At 40.8% G+C, this 21272-nt stretch overlaps 1 protein-coding gene across 1 annotated transcript; it reads left to right on the forward strand.

Moving 5' to 3' along the window:
- The first annotated feature begins 1609 nt into the window (after window positions 1-1609).
- LOC119726438 lies at window positions 1610-21272 on the forward strand. Its single transcript, XM_038198090.1, has 2 exons — window positions 1610-2190; window positions 17608-21272. Exons 1-2 carry the CDS (start codon window positions 2058-2060, stop codon window positions 18144-18146), a joined length of 672 nt encoding a protein of 223 aa, XP_038054018.1. The 5' UTR covers window positions 1610-2057; the 3' UTR covers window positions 18147-21272.

The raw sequence follows: 21272 nt of genomic DNA on the forward strand, positions 1-21272 counted from the left end.
GATTCTCGACCATGTTCAATAAATTCCTTTCCATCGGAAACGCCGCGGGCCACATTTCACACATTAATGTTTGTAATGAAGACCTACTGCAAAAGTAAACTTTAGAATGTTCTCCGGTGTATCGTATACCAAGATCAACTTGAGTCGGGAAATGTTGTCAGCGTGTATACAAGCATTATATTCGCTGTGTGGACTTCCGAACAAAAAAGGTCCCCATAAACCAGGTAACAGTGACGTTGTGTGGACCTGCCCACGTCCACACAAGGTTTTCTCCTCTGGAAAACAGGTTTAGAGGCATTCAGGGGTTGGTTTATCCGTGGCAAAATGAAGAAAAACACTAAAGGGAATCACAGAGGGAAAAATGGGTTGAAAGAGTTTTCACAGTGTGAGTAAAATGAGGTTTTTTTTCACAGGTTTTTTTTTACTACACAAAAACAAAGGAACGTCCACACATATACATGTGTAACGTAAACGTGTGTGTACTTGTTCTACATAACCCCAGAGGACAAACACACAAAGGGATAACAACAGATCCTTTCAGTCCTTGGGAGTTGGGTCTTTTGTTCAAAACGGTCCTCTGTGGTAGGTTTGTGTGCTTAGTCCATGGGAGAGTGCTATATTACAGGGACAAAGCAAAACACAACACATTGTCCTCGGGAGTATAGTAAAACAAGAGCGCTTGAATGTACATTTCTTCAATGTGTTTACTCCTTGATGATCCATAAAACCAAAGAGTACCGGGGCAGTTTGGGGCGGTATAAGAAGTACAGGAATGGTTCAAACTTAAAAGTCTAGTGAACTGTGATTGCCTGAAGACACATCTAGCAACATCATTTGGAAAATCATATAATAAATGAACCGACTGATATCGGAAATACTGTGCATTTTTGACATATTGTTGTGTATGTTTTTAAAGGGTCGTGGTTTAAACATCATGGTGTCAATTGATACAACTTTATCCCCACGATTTTACTTGATAACAAAGTTAACACTGGATTGTTTAAAATCAGGAGATCTCCATAATAATGCAATTGCATTAGAATATTATTGTGCGGATAAAATTTGTACACTCTAAAAAAAAAACTAAATTTGACTACGGAAAACAGTCAAACTCGAACCAGGCTGACCACAGTCAGCCGGGTGCAAGTTAGTTTGGTTTCTAGTCAAATCTACAACTAGGTCATTTTTACAGTTTGCCATTCCGCCCAACATATATAGGCCCCATAAATCACTTACATACAGTCAAAGTAGGCTAATGGTCATTATGTGTCTTTTCAGTTAATTTCTAAAGAAGCTTTTTTCAAAGGATTTGTGCTCCCGTCAGTATCTGGTGTTCAGTGAATATGGAACCTGACAAAACAGTGTTCGTGGTCACGTAGTTGTTACGATGGTATTATTTTCATATTGTCGTATCTATTCGAGACTTTTTTCTTTAAGATTTACCTTCAGAAGAAAAAAAACACCTAGCGCTAATGAGTGACGGTGGTCAATGACGTCAGTTAGTCACGTGACCCACCACATGCACTACTTGTGTTGAAGGTGACGTCACCGCAGTTCGCTTTGAAATGCTGGGCAGTGTGACTGCACAATTAATTGTGGGTGGCACGGAGGCAGTGGGCAATATTTCTGCGCGCCAAAACCTTGGACTTCAGTGTGCGAATGAGGTCTGATACAACATAATCAGAAAGCGCCAACCGTCAACCAATCAGAAGCGTCCTTACATTGATACACTGTGCTACAAGGGAGTTATAAAGCTTCACGCTTGCAGCATTAGCGACGCATAGACCAAGCCAACGCTCGGACCATATCTGTTACTTGTTATATTACCTAATGATATTTCGAGATATGAGACCGCAGTTGTAACTGCAGTACCCGTTTCATTTGCAGTCGCGTGAGTGGACACCATTTGATACAGGACGGTGTGGAGAAGAGCCAGTGGACCTCGATAACGCCACTTCTACAGAGATTGATACCGCACGCGCAGCTCGACCAACTTAGCGGGGGAATCGCTGCGATCTGCACGGGGTGGGAAGGCTGCCCAGCACCGCATCACAATCATGACAGCTGTACGGTACCACCGAGGTTTACTGGTGACACTTCTCCTGACAGTCGCATGGGCGTCTGGGCGAGCAGACTTGGCAGACATTGTGGAGAATGCTGAAGTAGCCAAAGAGGTCTCCAACGAGTTAGGTAAGTAAATCTGTGCTGAGTGCGGATCCCACTGCAATTTATATTTTTGTACACTTGTTAAACTGATTGCAGTAAGGCACAGGTGTCAACTGTTTTGCTTGCAATCAGTAGGCCTACACGCAGAGCAAATGTTTGGTTTATTAGATTGGCAAACATTTCCAAGCTACTTTCCAAGAGTCATGTTTCGATTTAACTACGTCATGCATTGATTCAGGCGTGTAGGGCCAGGCCACAGACTTCAACCATTTGAGTTCATTGACATTGCTCTTATCTGATCAAGTCTACAGAATTATTCTCTTTCGATTGGTAATCCTTGAAAAAGCCTAAACAAATACAACACAAATTCTCCTTTGGGTATGGCCTTTTAAAATTCATAACCTTTTCGATCGGTTGTTTTATCTAGAGATGTACCACTTATTTAGTTATTTCAAAGATATATATTCAGGGTAACATTATTCCGTAAAAGTGGTTTTTCAACATGGCCCTGTAAATAAAAACTAATTACAAACAGAAGACATTATTCAAACACCATGAAGTGTCAAGAAACGGAACTCGAGGCCTAATCCGTGTGAATACGTTTAGTTCGCGAAAAAAATCCAAGGAATTCCGGGTTTTTTCGTAAACACGAACAGAAAGACTCAAAATTCACTGATTTTCGAAGTATTCACAGGTTAATGCAGTCTAGTACGTTTTCCTCAGGGATATCTTCGCTAGAGCGTTCGGCTCTTTTCGCATAATGACGCGGTTTTGTTCGATTAAGTGATGCTAAATATTTATGAAGAACGTTCGCAATCGTGCCTGACATGTTTAATTTAACGTCTCACTGTGCTATGCTGTCATTTCAAAACTTTTAGTTGGAGTTTTAATGATCAAATTAGGATTACCTTTTTTTTTAAGAAAAAAATTAAAGAGTAGAAAGATTGTACCAATTTGAAGGCAGCGTTAAAAGGGCCCTGTCACACTTCTGCGTATCCTAATTCCTTATGAGTTGCGCATTGACATTTTTTTCATACGCAGTCGTACGCACAATACGCACCTCATATGCATCTCTATCGTTTTGTGTAGGTTTTATGTACGCAGATATACGCATGGTACGGCCCAGTACGCAGGATAGTTTTGGGCATGCACAAAACTACGCTGCGTACGCTGTTACGCAGGTCATAAGTTATAAATACGCAGCGCATCGGTCCCGCATCGGTCGAGTGCGTTACGAGTACGCTATGTGTTCGTGACGCACCCCGCCAGCATATGAGCCGCCTGTATTGGACGTATACATAGCGTACTTGCAGATGCAACGCGCGCTGGACGGCGAGCGGCGGAAATGCGGCGGGAATACGCTCAGAAGTGCGTCAAGCATGCGGTCGGCATAAGTCGGGTGCGTCCGGAATACGCTCGGCATGCGCACTGCATACTGACCTATTCGCAGCCCGAAAAATAATGTTGTGCACTGCATACGGAACTCATACGCATCTCATACGCAATGGATGCGCTGAATTCGTTACTTGTACGCTAGATGTGCGTCGCACATAAGTCAAAGTGATCAAAACATTTCGACGTTAATTGAGCGTACGGCTGCGTATTGATAATTTTTGATAAGGAACTCATAAGGAATTAGGATACGCAAAGGTGTGACAGGGGCTTAAGATATTACTTGCGATTTTGAAATTGTGTTACCCATGGCATAGGGATGTATGTGAATTGTTATCGTTTTGCTGAAAGAACACTCACTTTTTTGTGATCCGTGGACAGAACTTTAAAAAGGTGTTTGTGTTTAAAATTTCGTAACTTGAAAATTACAGGAGTGATTTGAATGATTCTTGCACTAAAAGAAATAATATGGATGGGCTACGCAGAAAAAAAAGCCACAAACAACATACTGGTTTTTAGCCTTGGGATAGGCAAATATGAATAAAAACAGTGCACAAAGCTCGATTAGATACTTTTGGTCAATAATGCGCCTATATTATGAATATTTTACATTCAGTTGATTATTGAAGTTAACAGGTTTCATTCGAATTCGTTACCGTTGGGCCAACATGTGCAAATTATCCCCTTTTTTAACAAACAAAATAATGTTTTGTTGTTGCTGATTAATATTTAAATATTTAAATTAATATTTGAATGTCCGGCATGAAGGTGTGACGTCATGTGACGTCATAGGCATTTTTACATTTTCCACGATGAAGTGAACTGCCAAATAGCTGCTAATGGAAAGTCACCACGCTGATTTATTTATTTTTCAAAAGTAATATCTTTCTGGTAATGAAACCAAGGATTCCTCAAAAGCGCCCTAGGTACTGTAGCTTGAATGCCAGAGGAAACCAGTAGAGAGAAGACAATGAGACGAAATTACAGTTTTAGAGGTGGTAGGAAAACCACTTAAGAATATTCTTGGGGTTACCCACGGAATCAAGTAGGAGCTGAAAACCCAATACTAATGAGGACCAGGGCAGGAATCGAACCCGCACCTCAACAGGATTCCTCAAAAGTGCCCTAGAGCACTGTGGCTCGAACGCCAGAAGAAACCTGTAAGAATAAGACGGTGAGAAGTAATTGCAGTCTTAGAGGTGGGAGGAACTGAACCCCAGACGAATTTTCTGGGGGAAACCCACGGAATCAGACCTAGGGGCTGAAAACAAATCCACATGTGGACCGGGGCAGGAATCGAACCCGGGCCACAGCGGTGGAAGGTGAGGAAAAGTAACCACTGCGCCAACGTGACTCTTCATATCGCAGAAGCAAAGCTGTTCAAGCGAATGAAGAATTGGGACACCAAAACGTGCCAACGTAATTACCTCCGCCAAAGAGGTTATGTTTACATCGGATTTGGTTAGTTTGCTGGTTGGTTAGTTGGTTTTTCTGTTCACAAGATAACTCAAAAAGTTATGGACGGATTTGCAGGAAAAGAAATTTAGGGGGGTCCTTGGTACAAGTATAAATCGAAAATGTTTTGAGAGTGATCCGGATCTGGGTCCGGATCCGGGATTTTTTAAAGGATTCTTCACCATTTATGCGAGTATTTCCTTTGGGTGTACTGACAATATGGCGGGGAAGTGTTTAGGCTTGGCGGAGGTTTGCGCTCTCTGAGGGCTTTCTAGTTTATTGCTCGATATGCCTATACTTGAAGAAAAAACGTTTAAATCTTAGGCCTAGGGCCTACCCTCTTGCTCAAAGCTAATGAAATTCCCTCCACTTGAAAATTCGTCATGCCTTGTTTACATGCTCAAAAAGCTTACTTGGAGTAAAGATCGTAAACGTACTGGTACTAAACGCCCCTTCGAGTTATTTCCAACTGCTTACTGTCATTAATAATAAAAAAATCAAGATTTGTTTTTCCAACGATCAATGAATTGACTGATTTGGTTTTTTTTCATAAACTTAGGAGTGCCGTTGACAAAATCGTGTTTCGTGATCAAAAGGCTGTGCACAGTTTTTGACTGTTTTCTCATCCATTAGGCTGAAAATTTCAACGGGTTAAGTTTTGGAAATTCGTCTTTGGATTTCAAGTGATGGTCTTATTATTGGAATCCAACAAAGTGCACCAGAAACAAATGAAAACATATGCCGTTAATAAGACTTAGGCCTAGTAAAAACACCAGGCGACGTTTCTGTTGATATTTAAAAACAAATTATTCGCAATATCGATATTTCTTACATCTTTTCCTCAGAGGATAAAGGAAGTCCAAATCACGAGCATTTTTAGTCATGATTTATTGATGCACAAAATGATCTTGTGTGACGCAAAAAATGTCCATCTTTAGTTTCAAATAGATAATACATGTCATACCACGATATATGACGTCGGTGAGGGATGTCAACCGAAGCCGAGTATACTTCTTATACCTCAAGATACCTTCCCAGTTAAATCCCATGGTGGTTCCTTAGACGAGACGCAACGTCTAGAAAGATTACCAGAGCATCAAGCCATGGCTCAGATTGTAATGGATTCATAACTCAACCATAATGACCACAATCCCCTGTCATCTAGACCCCATCCCGCAGCGTAATCTCGTCTCTAATCTTCATTACGCAGGACCGCTGCCGTACTGCAATATCCCCTGACAAAAACTCCCTCTGTCCTATATGGAGAAACATGCCACTACGATTAAATCCCATCGAATAGGAGGAGGCTCTCTCGCCGCCAGGCCAAACTCTCGCTGGCTTTGCAACGCACGAAAGCCTTACCCAACACGCAATCAACGTCCATCCACGCGGGAATTCAGATTTTGCCAACATTACGTCTTGTTATGGCGTAGATGATTCGTAATGGCGTTTCGGGTTCCACGTCAGAGTTGTCAGCAAGCAATTTAAGCGACGTGATATCCTACAGTCAACCGCGTTGAGTTTGCATAATATACCCCAATTGCTAGCATTGTTTGACCCGAAGGAGCAAGCTCGCTTAATTATAACTTCGCCTAAGAAGACCTCTTGGATTTGTGTTATGCCAATGACAACTCCATAGAATTAAAGAATGCAATATCTCTTTTGTATAACTTCGGGCTAAAGTATCTGAGACATTGTATCGGCAGCAATAATTTGATATCTCGCCCTTAAACCACTGTAAACACACATACTTTCAATACAGAGATATCAGTTTTCGATTTCGGCAAATCACAAAGGGAGGAAAAGGTCGAACGCAAGCATGACCAAGGGTGGAGAGCTTACGAAAAACAAGATCGTATTTCTTCCTCTGAATCAGAGGAAAGAAAGACAAACAGTCTGCAACTTTGTAGGACTGCACAGAGCCTTGTAAAGTTCTTTAGTGGGAATACACATGGGACAATCCTACCGCCTCCCCCCAACCTTGTGGAAAAAAACACCGTAAGACTCTGTACAAATTATAGAAACCCCACACAAAAACACATTTTCATATTTTAGTTAAGTGCAGTACTTGCACTGTCCTCTTATCCCCTTTCTCAAGAAAAGTTTTCTCCTGCTTGGTAAATCGAAATTGTGGAGTACCAAACACAAAAACCATTCACGGTTTTGAAAGAACTCAATTTCTAACGTCTATAGTTTTTGCGCTGGCGTGTTCATTATAATATGGTTAGTACACAGGAGTCAACGGCTTTCAACATTGATTGGTTTCTGCATCAGTACTGTCAGCACCAAATTGCTTGTCATTTTGATGATTACGGGCCAGCCTTGGATTTGTGTTGTGACTTGTGACATCGACATCTTTCAAGGCAGTCGGTGTAATGGCAGTTGTTGCTAACGAGATCGTAAGACCGTCGTCAATTGTGATCATTCACAGCCTGTGGAAAATGTGGTCGAGTTACAAAACGCAAGATATGGTTGGAAACTGCGCGCTTCGCTGCTTGATTCGAGCTTTTATACATTAAACACACATTTACGTCAGGCCTTGAAATTTCGATCCGGAAAAATGATCGTCCTCTCCGCGACATTGTTCGACTAGTTAGTGCCTGCATGGTATCTGCAATCGCGGGGCGTTAATTTCGTAGAATCTCACACCAAATTTGTTTACTACTCCCCGTAGAGCTAAACGTATTGTCCACAATGTTTCACTGCTAGATCTGTGTTTGATTTTTATTGAGGATTCTGACATTCCTTGACATATCTGCACAGTCATTTGGGGGAATTGTTTATCGATCTCAATGATAATAGATCTCAACTGTTCAAAGCTCTGTAGTATACGTCCCAAGTATCTGCTAGAAAGAGATATAAAAACTGATCATCAAGAACGATCAGAGGCTATACGATCCAATCAACTTATCCCGTAGAAACAACCCGATGCAAAGAGTCCTCATGGTATCACCCTGGGCCGAGTATTTGATAACCTGGGCAGGTGCTGCTCAAGCGGCTGAGCGTAATCAGAAGAAGGTAGGACTGTATATACCTCTCATCACATCGGGTTAGATTGGAGGCTACTGTTGCTCCGACCTGCAGGGCACCTGCTCTTGGTACAACTAGGTCTGAAGTGGAAATTGAAGCGTGTCGGGCATCAGTGCTGAGTATGACATCCATTGCTAGCGTAGTAATCACGGCTGCTTGCAAGCACGCGCATGCAAGCTCATCAATGGGTCTATTTTTCGCGCCATTGGTGTGGTTGTCACGGCCCAATAATTACAGCGTAAGATACAGCTGCGTCCACGATCAAGCAATGAATCGACCTCCATCTTTTTGCTCGCCCCGAAATTGAAATGGCATAGAAAATCAGAGCATGGAGTGAGAAAAACCCGTTGATTGGATCTGCTCACTTGCTTTTTCATGGGACATTTCACGAAAATTGTGTTTACCAGCGATTTTTTTCTCCTTATTTGGCCCGTGGCGACATGGAAAATGATTTGTAGTCATTGTTGCTATCGGAATGAGTTTCAGCCAATGCGGAAACGCCGTAGGCAGCGCCAAGGAAACGACGCGGGAAATTTTACCGGCCAAAATTGCAAGATTGAAACTTAATCCACAGGAAAGGGGCATTTTGCGTCTTTATTACGCGCGCTTGATGCGATTTTTTGTCCATCAAATCTCCACAGTCTGAGGCATATACCGTATGACATTCAAAGTGAAACACAATACCCGAAGTAGAACTATTGAAAGATACATGTTTCGAATGATTGACTTTGTGAGTGGCTGTGGTTATTTTTTTTACATTGGTAGGCCTACATCTTACATTTTCACAATGCAATTGGGATGAACAATGAAAACTGAAAACATTGTTTTTCTAAAAATGGCCGCCTTTTACACAAATTGGACTGATTACATCTAACTACGCGCAACCATTCAATGATGTTTTTGCTTAAAAAAAAAGTAGTTTCCCTTATTTCATTTATAGAATGGTGTCCTTGGCATCATAAAGACCAGCAAATACGCCAAGAAGGTTCAACTGATGCTTATTAGTGCGAGCACAATACGAACCTTTTACTTGTCGGCACGGCATAGCTGACAAGACGGCTATTATGGACGAAAGCACACGATGCGGCATTCAGACTGCTAGTTGAGCAAAGAATCTTGGAATCAAACCCCAAGGGTAAAAGGCGGCTTTTTTGGTTACTGAATGCTCTGTGGCGGTTCAGTCTGAGCGATTACTATAGTCGTTTCATTGCGAGAACATTGTCTGGAGTAGTAGCCGTATTTATAGAGACGACGTATATGTCACTTCGCGTATATTATGTAGCTTCACGATGGAGAGATTCGAACACGAATTACTTGTGTCTCCACCGTGGATTATGGTCGTACAAAAAAGTGAGCTTAATGTAAGCTTTTGAGAGAAAAACGTGAATAAAGAATTCCATGTCGATTTTCAGGATCTTCCAAACTTATTCCATCCAAACAAACTGAAAAAATGTACTGCTTTACAATGTACTGTGTTGTTCTTCATGTAATACATAATCAGCGAAACGATTTACAGTTATTTAAAAACAGCTTTAAAACAACTTTAAAACTTTAAAAACAGCTCCAGCCATTGAATATCTTTTTGAAAACAAGATATGTCACTGCCCTTGGGATTTCGTTTACATAAGGAATAAATCGCTAGAGCGGTATCGATCCATCATCCTTAAAATATGCAGACGTAATGATCAATATCACGACCAAGCAAATTTGCAAGTTAACGCGCTTCTAACTTAGATAATACTTAACGCCGCAGTCGCATTTTCAGCGCATTTTCAGCGCTCAGATAGCCAACCTTATAATGACATTAAAATGTCCAACAGCTGTGAATGGTAAAAGAGGGTTACTGTACGCTTTTTGACTACCCTGTATTAAGCTATATCCGTATTTTTTTCATCATTTGACAATGCGAGCGTATGACGCGTGGCACATGCCGAGAAGTGTACTCATCTGTACTGATTGCCAACAACAATAATGTACCGCATTTTACAATGCTTCGGGCATAAGTCCCAATTTGTCATCAAACATTTTGAGAACAAAATAAAAGGTAACCCAACCAAAAAAAAAACAGGTGGTGTTGAAAAGCATGTTGCAAAGAGAAAAAAAGGGGGAAGCCCTCGCGGCAATAATATGCCCCGTTCGCAAGTGACGAAATTACAAGCCGCATTGGCGTCAGTGGTCATGAACCGCTGAGTCAATTCAATGATGGCCCAATCTTTAATTACCAAAGACCATAAGCTGACCTGCTGAAAGACCTAGCTGACAAGAATCATTACATCAGACGATGGGGATTGAAGTTTTGCGTTAGACAAGAGCCCTCTGAAAAAAAGGCGCCAAAAACACTAGAAGAGGTTGTCTGCAACACTCAACGCGCGGTGCCAGGTGCTACCGTTATGTAGGCCAGGCGCTATCAGAGAGACCTGTGGTATTCGTTTTCTTCTAATCTGGAGGGGTTGATTGTATTCGCGGATTTACTCGGTGCCATGCTTTTGTGCTGGTCCCCGAGGGCCAGTATATAGTACCCTCTGACTGACTGTCACTCGTGAGCCGGGCAGTTCGTTTGAATAGGATTACCTCGTAACGCCAATAAAATGGCGACAAACCCGGCCCATTGTGTAGACCAGATGCACACCTAACAAAAGTCAACCCATCAAACCCCAACGGCATGTTTTGTTGGAATATGTCAGGATGGGTACAGCAGTACCCCTACACTGACAGTCTTTTGCATTGGGTTGGCACACCTCCAGAATCAATGTCAGAAATATTGTGTGTGCAGTTTCCCATTATGGTATTGGAATCTACCTGGATGGGTATGGTTCCTAGTAAATCATGCACGGGAGTTGGGGTTAAGACTTCTAGCGGAAAGCCCTTCTAAATCAACAGAACAACATTTTGAACGCCCGGGGCCAATTTTACTAAGGTTGCCTACTTTCACATCGTATCACTTCAACTCGGACGAGGCCTGCGCTAATAGATCTGGCATAGCGTGAATACGCACACAGTACGGTATACTTTCACAACCACTTGTCTAGAATCATCACTGGTGCATTCCGTTGAGCGCGCAACGAGAGTGCTTACCATTCCGTGCGCGTCTCTCTTAGCTGAGCGGAGTGAAATTCCGCACCAAGACCCTAGCCCGACCGGGAAAGTGCAGTGATTAATTGGCCGTTGAATCGAATATAAGACGGCGCAATCGCGAGCCTATGAAACTATTAGACTTTAACCTGTATTTTATATGAGGACACACACACACAGCCAACTCAAATATTGACGGCTGAGCCCTCGCAATACAAATATGGAGTCAACACGAATAAGGCATGCTCCATTAAGTATTTGAAATGTGCCATACCAAAAAAAAAAAAACAAGATGGGTTAATACTTTCTTGTGACATTAGATCTTAAATCGAAGACCTCTTTCTGGTATAATGAATTGCGAACATGTACACTGTGAAAGTAGTCGAGAAAGCTGTCATGGAAAATGTTTTCTGCTTCAATTTGAATTCGATCATACCTAGCCCCAGTAAAAAAATCCTATCTCTTTGACTCATTGTGGGTTCGTTTCCGGGTTTTTTTTCCCTAGATGTCTTTTCAAACAACATACGCCCCCAGGTTATACAACATGTCTTTTTTTGCAGGCAGGACATCGGGCTAATTCATTGAATTGTGATACATAGCCCCCCCAAAAAGGAACAAAAGCTGACGGTGTCCGTTTCAGGGCTCGGATTCGGTATTAATTAAAGCAAGACTCCCTGAAAGAGGCGACAGGGGTTGCGATGAAAAATGATCACTTTTGCCCCAGAAGTGCCTCAGAAATTGCGCGCTTTTGAAGATAAGGAGATGACCAGATTGATTACATGCCATGTGTTTGCGGTTAATATAGGCTGCCCCTGCATTATATAGCGTACTCCTAAGATTCGTCTTTTCATGCTCTTTTTTTTTTGCCTTCCTATACCATCGAGTCCTTTAGACGCGCGCGTTGGAGGCTTTTGAGCGATATCATGTTCCCCAAAACCACAATTTAATCAATCTTTGTCACTTCTGAGATAAAAGATATAAATGTCGACATGGTATCCATTGTAACGATTGTTTATTTATTATATTTACGTTGAATTCGGAGAGTTCTGAATGAAACTTTTTAATGGTAGCTACGACCGTCAAAAATAAGCAAGGCAAGGCTTTAACGTTAAAATCTGAAAGCACAAACAAAACTTCTTTCAACTATAATTTCTCTGACATCAATCTAGGCCAGTTGGATATAAGCACACTTCTCATGCAACTCTGTGGTCCGTATTTCGCTCACAATGTTACACCAAATCAGATGACGTTAAAATGGGTTTTCTTTAGACTACGTCAGTGCATGAACAGTGCCAATCAGATGCTCCCCACTATCCTGATTGCACGTCGTTGCTATAGATGCCAGAGTCATGTTATCTAATTGGATTCCATTCATGTGACTGGGCTGTTAATACCGTTTGGATGCTATTCGATTTGTCTGCTGGCCGTGACAGCGCAGTAACTGATTACAAAAGTCTACTCGACCAACAAGCAAGCTATTCATAAGATGGAATCTGCATGGGGTGATGTTAATTCAGTATTAGGTTTTGCCCTTCAAAAACGCAAACGATATAACACACGTGAACAATAACGCTCTCATTAATACTGTTGGCGGAATGATATTTTGCACGCGTATGGCATTGTGGAATATTGTAAGCAACTCATTATGTTATCCAAATAAAGTTGTTTACCCCTCCTTTTTCACAAAGAAGACTCAAAACAGGAAACAGAACAGGCGATCTTTGCGAACAACAAAATCAAACAAGATTTCCTTTTGTTTGTGTACAAACATACGGCTGTTTCGGTAATTTGTTATTGTATGTTAATGTCATGTAGGCCTAAGACTGATAGGAGAACATGTGCGGTAGAGTGATCAGGACCAATACAGTTCTGTAGATATTGGCCTTCAAAATATGCACTTTTAATATGCCGTCACATGTCACGTGACGTCATCGTGACGTCACTTCAATTTTCATCTATAAACACATCCCGGTCTAGGTACATATCAACTTTCAACTCAATCGGACATGTTGTTCTGTATATATGGGCCTGAATAACTTACTTTTAATGTATGTCACATGTCACGTGATGACGTCATCGTGACGACACATGAATTTTTTTATCTATAACACATCCTGTTTTAGGTACATATCAAGTTTAACAGACAACACAAAATAGATCTCGGTACGGGAGATGGTCAAATATGGATTGCACGTGCACTATGCCTATATACAATGGACATCTTGAAGTTGAGTTGCATGAATTATCCGTCCGTGGGTTTTTGTATGTCTTCGAGTGCAAGATTCTGATCGCTGGCGTTCGTATTCCTTGGGAAACACTTCAACCTGTGTTTGAAGGAGTGTTTCAATACTTTGATGGTTGGGTCTAGTTCAAACACAGAATCAATGAAGCCTGATGAAAAGAAGGGGAAAAAACCTGTCACGCTGACCAAAAAAAATTCATAAGGCGTCTTCAATTACAACTGCATAAAACGTCTAAAGATAGAAGGTTTTGCTTGTCATGATGTCTTTTGATAAGCTTCAACTCAGGTATCCTGCCAACATTGTCAGTCAAAGAAAAAAGACACACTGGATTGAGCGATAACATTAAATTCGCACCTTTTTGCTCCAGGGCGCGTAGCCTTGTTATTTCTTCTTCGAGCACCGCTAACAGCGCCGGGACACTTCCCGAAAGGGACTAGTGAAGTATAGCGCTCAAAACGTCAATATCTCTCCAAAAGCTTACATCTTGTGAAGGCATCTTTGCTGATTATTCCGAGTTTTGTTTTTTACCACGTATGAGGGTCGTTCCCCTCCCATCCCAATACAGCTTTTTTTTCAATGTACATGATTCTACTCAATGTAAATATTCTATCCTTTCGGGTTGTTCGATCAGACCAACACTTCTTATCCTTTGAAGACATTCACACTAATGCAGCACATTGACTCCTGTTCTTACATTTTTACAATAACAACACTCACCCTCGCGTTTTGGGTAAATGTATCAGCAACCAATTTGAAGGTTTTGGAGGGGCCGGATCGATGCGTGTTTTATTAAGACGGTATCCGGTGTATGGGCTCGGGAGGAAGGAAGTACGGAGGCAGGGAAATCAAGGTAATGGCGATCGACTATAGGATGACAGATCGATAACTTACAAAGCCAGAAATCACCGGTCGGAGAAGAAACAAGAAATCGACTGAAGCGTGGTCGGTCCTGTTCACGGTTTCCGTCCCTGGGTTCGGTGTCCATGGCTTTTGTTGTGTGATGTCTATTCGATACTGCGGAGGCGCGCAGAGCCATAGGCGGAAATGGTAGGTGCAAATTGAGGGGGTGGGCTCAGCTATAGGGCGAAAGAACTCGACCCTTCTTTCGGGACCTGCCGTTTTCATAGGTCACTCATTCATCAAGATGTCATTGGCGCGGCTGATTTGGCCACACATCGTTAATCACATTACTTTCAACACAAACTCAAATCCTAAAGCACGTCAAAATGTCAATACATCCGATAATTCTTTGCTGATAAATGATTGAAATAAATAAATTAAAGCGAACAGAAAAAAACCCTTTCAATCTATCTCTACTTTGAAAAAAAATACCCGTCTTTTTTATTTCTTCAAAATTTCAACAATTTTTTTTTGGTGTACGGTGATAAACATATACATAAGTTTCTGTAAATTGAATGATTGAAAATATAATTATACTATTTTTAAATTATTTTCCTAAGTGTACTGTGACTTGGCCTAGTTCCCTATGGGCTCACATGCAATAAGCACCTGGCTTGTGTTTACACAATACAGAATCAGCGAGCCCCAGGCTATAACACAGAACAAATAATTTAGTAACAATTTGGGCAAAATCATCCTGGAATTTGTAATGCGAAAGTCCCGTTACTAGTCCCATTGTTGTCAATCAAAGAGCCGACGGTTTGCGTAGGTAAAGGTTCGATGCCCCGAAGTAACCCGTCCAGTTGTGATTTCACTTCTTCTCTTTTTTCCAGAATTGATGTGATTCGTTTCGCCCTTGGCGTTTTATTACAGGTCTGATTGGAGTGGTCTATTATGACGTGTTACTTTTATAACCGAGATAATTATGCTGTCAGCGATTTTTTTTTCTCTCTTGGAAAAAAATAATAATGATTTTTGACAACCTTATACAAGCGCTACCAGTTGGTCACAATTACTTTGGGATATGAATGTGTAGTCAATGTCAGTTTAAGGTAATAATACAGCTTTTGCTGTAATTTTCAGACATGGATGGATTTGGGGGTTAGTATTTCATAACAAATATTATTACACTGACCTGTTGAATGGATGCTGGAAAAACCAAGAAAGAAATGCTGTTCTTGCAGTCTGGTTCCCCGGCCCTACTTCAAGCGAATCAGATCAATTTATACCCCTTCACGGATGCGTAACCGATTGCAAACAAAATGAGGTCTAAAGATAAATTGGATGAACCGGGGTAGTATTTGGAAATAGTCAGTGTTTTGGGCCGATTTTTCTTTGGAAATTGATACAAAAATGTCACTGTTTTTCTTGAAAATGACAGAATACCGGCTGCCATAATTTCACAGGATGCTTGAGACTATTATTCACTTACAGTCAAGTAAGGTATTTCATAATAATTGGTATTATAATTTTACTAACAAACACAATAAGTCGACACTTTCAAAGACTTGTGCACAAAAAAATACCCCAGCCCTAGCCCTAGCCCTAACCCTACTAACCTCAACCCTAACCCGATCCCTGGCCCTAGCCCTCGTCAAAATGACGGTTTAAAGAATAGGGCGACAGAAAGACTGTCGCCCTATTGAGTTGTGTCGCCCTATTAGGTAGCAATAATAACCCCCAAAAATGTCGTCCCAACCTAGAAAATGTCAATATAAAGTTTAAATTGTTGTTTTAATAATTGCAGATGTTGTACATTATTATACCTTTAGCATAAATTGCTCCTAAAGATTCGCAAAATCCTGCGATAAAAAAACCCAGCATAACTGACGAAGCCCGCCCTGTCAAGGAAATTATGCTGGTCTATACAAAAAAAAAAATCTCGAAAAAGTATAAAAATGCAGGACCCCGAACTATCGAGAAAAAAACCTGAAAATTTGGTTCACAAATACGTTTTCCTCGATGCCCCCATTTTATATGTATATCGATTGACATTTCTGTGGGTAAAATTTGTACATTGCAGGGATCTGTTTCAGGAAGTGTCCAATCAATGTTAAGAGAACCCGAAGCACTCTGTTTGTGACTGATCTGAGTAGCTGTCAAACGGGAAAGGTGTTGCTTTAAACCTCATTCGTGATTCTTACGAGAATAACAATTTTGAGTGATGTCGCAAGTCCAAATGCTTTCCTGCAAATCGCAGACCATAGTACAGTGTCTTGTAAAAGTCAATCCATAGGAGTTTTTGATGTTTTGTCGTAGTTATCCCCCCCCCCCAAAAAAAAAAAACCCATGATATGAAAGGTAGAGTAAAGGAATAGATATATAAAATTGTAGAAGTTGATTTTCCAGACATTTTTTGCGGATCAACTTGAATGTGCGCACGTGGAAAAAATTATCAAAATTATGCCAAATGTCAAAAATAATTGCCCCTGTGTCAGAGTCAAATGTCATGAGAAAGTGTCGAGGATTGCTGTAGATCTGTTCTTGTTGCATGGGTCTAGGGTTCGATTCCCCGGCCGAGCTGTTTAGTTCTGCCGTTGTTAGTTCCATGTGCGGTTCTTATTTTTATGGCTATAACTACGTCAATCGCAGAGTGAACACACTCCCGTGATTTAGGCTAATAGACTTTATTCACGAGTCGGCCATATTGAATTGAAAGCGAGGTAAACTCTTCATTTTTTAATCTTACGAGTAGAATTGAAAGTGATGAAATAAATGTTCATTCCAAATAATACCAGTCTGCTCAGATAAGTAATTTCAAATTTGGTATTAAGCATACCCTAATGTTTTAAGCCACATTTAAAGAGAAACAAAATGAAAGTGAGGGTTGGAACTTTACGAACTCCAATTATAAAATAGTCTGGCACCATCCCAATCAACAGTTTACAATTTGTAAAATAGATTCAGGGAACAAGATCTAAAATGGCTTCCTCGTGAAAAAGGGCTCGACTATGCCAAATTGTTACAATTCCAGGCATTAATACGATATAATGGTTAAAAACTGTCCATCTAGCTTTGTTTTCTTACTGGATGCTGACTCTAGTTAGTTAAAATCTCGCAGGGATCTTGGCACATTGATTGAACATTTGACCAAATATCGTGCGAATGGAATTTTTTGGCCGAAACTTGTTTTCCATATTTTGAAAGCAGTATCATATAACATCACAGGTAATCTCCAGTAATATCGCAATCATCTGTCCTTTGTTCATCCCGGTTTTATATAAGTGACCCCACCTTTGAACGACTTGTGCTTTGACTTGATTGACTCATTTCCAGGTCATGCACCTGTTTCATCGAGTATCAACCTTTGATTCGGCCTTTTTTTGTTCTTTTTTGTCTTTGTTTACAGAAGGTGTAAAAGCTGTCGACTGGGAAGAGGAAGACAAAAGGCAATACCCAGCAGGCGCCCCCATCGGGCTAGATGGCAAGCGGCAATGGTACACCGGCAAACGACAATGGTACACGGGCAAACGGGACGCGAGCGATCTACACGACGCCGCGGCGTTATTAGCAGACAGCGGGGACGAGGTTAAACGACAGTTTTACACTGGCAAACGCCAGTGGTACACCGGCAAACGCAGCGGGGAAGGGGAACCAGCGACGGACGACGAGATCAAGAGACAGTGGTACTCCGGCAAAAGGCAGTGGTACACGGGCAAGCGGGACGATAGCGAAGACGAGAAGCGCCAGTGGTATACCGGTAAACGGCAGTGGTACACCGGCAAGCGCTCCGGGGAATTCGCGCCAGAAATCGACGCTGCTGACGAAGCCAAGCGACAGTGGTACTCGGGCAAACGCCAGTGGTACACCGGTAAACGAGAGGACAACGACGACCAGAAACGTCAATGGTATACCGGCAAAAGGCAATGGTATTCCGGTAGACGTTAGTGACACTCGTTGTACACCATGAAATCTCAACACGGACATATAGCGGAGTCTTAAAAGAAATACACTGGTCCCAAAGTTTAAAACATACAACAGTCTGTCTTAATGAGTTCAAAACAGTTTTTGAGATATCAAGCATAAAGATGCTTGTGTTTTTGTACACCTGAAAAAAATACGTGTGCTTAAAGTAATGGGTTTTTGTTGTCGTTGTTGACTGTAGGATTTGGTAAACATGTTGACAAAAAAATAACAATGTTTGTAGAATTCTTGCCAAGAACAAAATGCCATTGACTCCTAAAAATAAAATGTGCAACATCGTAGTTGTGAAAAACTAAGTTCAGGCTACAAATGAAATGGGGGAAAACAAGATACACTTATGACGTATAATTTGTTATTTGTGAAAGTAATTAATGAATAAAATGTTGATTTTTAAAGACAATACAGATATATGATTGAAAAATTGCACAGACACTTTGTGCCAAAACTGCCGGCAACGCTTAAATATACGAAAACGTAACTTTTAACACTGATGTTTTGCTGCGAACGAATAGCACTTTTTAAGTTTAGAAACATTAGATTACAGTTCAATCTCACTGAAATGTCTCATAAGAAATAGTGAGTCGAAACTTATGTAAATTATTAGTATTTTAATTAAGAGGAATTCAAGATCATGAGCTGAGAGGGGACACTGGTAATAATTGCCAAACATCCTCCTGTTTTGTTGTGTTAGGCCTGTACATTGGGAGTCAGGTTCGACGCAGTGGTTACTGTCCTCGCCTTCTGCCGCTGTGGCCCGGGTTCGATTCCTGCCCTAGACCACATGCGGATTGGGTTTTCAGTCCCTGCCTGATTCCGTGAGTTTTCCGCAGAATATTATTCTGGGATTTTCCTCCCACCTCTAAAAACTGCAATTTCTTCGCATTGTCTCCTCTCTATACTTCTTCAGGCTTTCGAGCTACAGTGCCTAGGGCACTTTTGAGGAATCCTTGATTTTATTACCAGAAATAAACGAATAAATAAATAATTGTTTCAGTGTCAGGGGTCCACTGATCTCATTAGAAAAGCAGCCGGAATAATTGAATTGAATTACTTGTAAAATTGAATTGAATAATGTATTAATTTGTCTTGTGTTACACAAACAGTTTTCAGGAGAAATAAACAAGAAAAACTGTTTGAAGGAATGAATCTGATCATTTTTGATCCGATCCCAAAATTGATCTGAAATTTGGCGGTGTCTGTAATAACGTAGCAGTTTCAATTGCAAGGTGCGGCGTTACTACATGAGGGTGTTCACTTGGTTCAGAAATTGCGAGATCTAACTTAAATGGGACCGAGTTTTTTGTACCAGGTTCTTAATTGAGTAACCCTAACTTCCGGGAAGATTTGGGGTTTTCGCAAGCGTCTTTTGGAAGAGTTGCCATGGTCTGACAACTTTCGGTAACGCCGTACCTTTCAGCAACGTTGCTTTCAGTACAAACAATTTCGCTTGGTTTATACGTTTATGAGGGAAAATAGCGACTACTGCTCTTATTTTTTTTCTAAGCACAAGAGTTAGAACTGTGCAATAAACTATAACCCACGGACAAAGTAAAAATGTAAATAATTTGTAGGTAGTCCTATAAACAATAATTGCGAGGTGGCAAAAATTTACTCAAAGAACGACAGTGTATTAAAGTGGACCAGCTTTTTTTCGTAGAAATCGAGTCATAAATGGAATATTTTAATGTTAACATAGATTTTAAGTTAAACAAATTTAAGCTTTTTGGTCATTAAGCCTGAATTATTCGTTTTTCGTCGGAATCAGGAAAAAATGTATATTTTCTTTATCGTAGATATTCGTTGTCAAATTTCCCCCCATAAATCAATAATGAATGTACATGTATTTTAGTTTTAAAATAATGTATTACTATTGCCCAAATTAAAACTCTTTTTTGGCTCGAGTTAAACGCTATTATGCTGAAAGTATATATTTTACAACAAACTGTTTATCGACGATGACAATACATTGCTTTGTATGCATGTAAAAAAAGCGAACATTGAATAGGTTTAGCGTAACATACTTCAGCAGTGTAAAGTGATATTTTTTGTTGGTAAGCAAATAATAAAATAAATGAAGCAAAAACAAAATGCTTACTGACGTATAGCTGTAGTATTTGGTGTTGGTGGCAGAGATTAATTCAGCCTCACTGGCCCATAGCAGGGGCGGATCTAGAGTTCAGACGGTAGGGGCGACCTTTCAGCCATGGCGTATAATATCAAACATGCAGAAGTCAGTATTCATGATAAATTCAAATTACACAGCTGTTTAAGGCGGGCTAGTCGAGATAAATGTGGGGAGGGCATTCAGCCGGAGTCAAATTTGTGGAGTTGTTAAGCACATACATTTGCTGCACAGGAAGTATTTGCTAAGCGAAGACAGGTTACAAAATCAGCCTTAATGTCGTTCAATTATCGCCAGTGATTGGCTTCCGACATCACTCTAAAAGTCCCGGGCCAGATAATTTGACCCAGAATCCGGGTCCCATGGTGCCTGATCCTTTTTTCCGGGTCAAAAACGATACTTTTCCGGGTCAAACTGACCCGGATATTCAGAGTCAAAGAAGTGTAAATTTGACCCGAAAAAGTGTAATTTTGACCTGGAAAAGAGTCAGGCACCATAGGACCCTGATTCCAGGTCAAATCTGACTTTAATATGACTTTATAAGTGACTTTATAAGCGAACCATTATCATCTGATAAAGCCACCCCATGAATTTATCACCCATTCCGATCTGCACGTTTTTTGAAGTTCCACGCGACATTGCATTCTTCCCGTTATCATGCTAATTACCCTCGCCTGCAGGCAACAATAGCAATATCATTCTCCATTAACATTAACTGTTGAAGGGTTTTTAATCAAAAGGTCCCCCCCCCCCCATTTTGTGGACAACTGTTAGCTCATATCCCTGTTATAAAAATGACAATTGTAAATGTACGTGAGCTTTGATTTATCAAACGTACAGAAAATTAATTTAAAGTGGGAAACAGTGGAATTTAAAAGTGTTCTTTTTGTTTGTGAAATAGAGTGTAAAGAAAGGGATCTCAAAGAAATATATAAATAAAGTGTCTTTAATTTTGTCCAAGTCGGCAA

Source organism: Patiria miniata, unplaced genomic scaffold, assembly GCF_015706575.1.
Source record: "Patiria miniata isolate m_02_andy unplaced genomic scaffold, ASM1570657v1 HiC_scaffold_2, whole genome shotgun sequence".
Lineage (NCBI taxonomy): Eukaryota > Metazoa > Echinodermata > Asteroidea > Valvatida > Asterinidae > Patiria > Patiria miniata.

What these genes read in the sequence shown, in the direction of transcription:
- LOC119726438 (XM_038198090.1), top strand. Translation starts at nt 2,058, where the DNA reads ATGACAGCTGTACGGTACCACCGAGGTTTACTGGTGACACTTCTCCTG. An exon ending in AGAGGTCTCCAACGAGTTAG is followed by an intron (nt 2,191 to 17,607) that starts GTAAGTAAATCT and finishes CTTTGTTTACAG; the next exon opens with AAGGTGTAAAAGCTGTCGAC.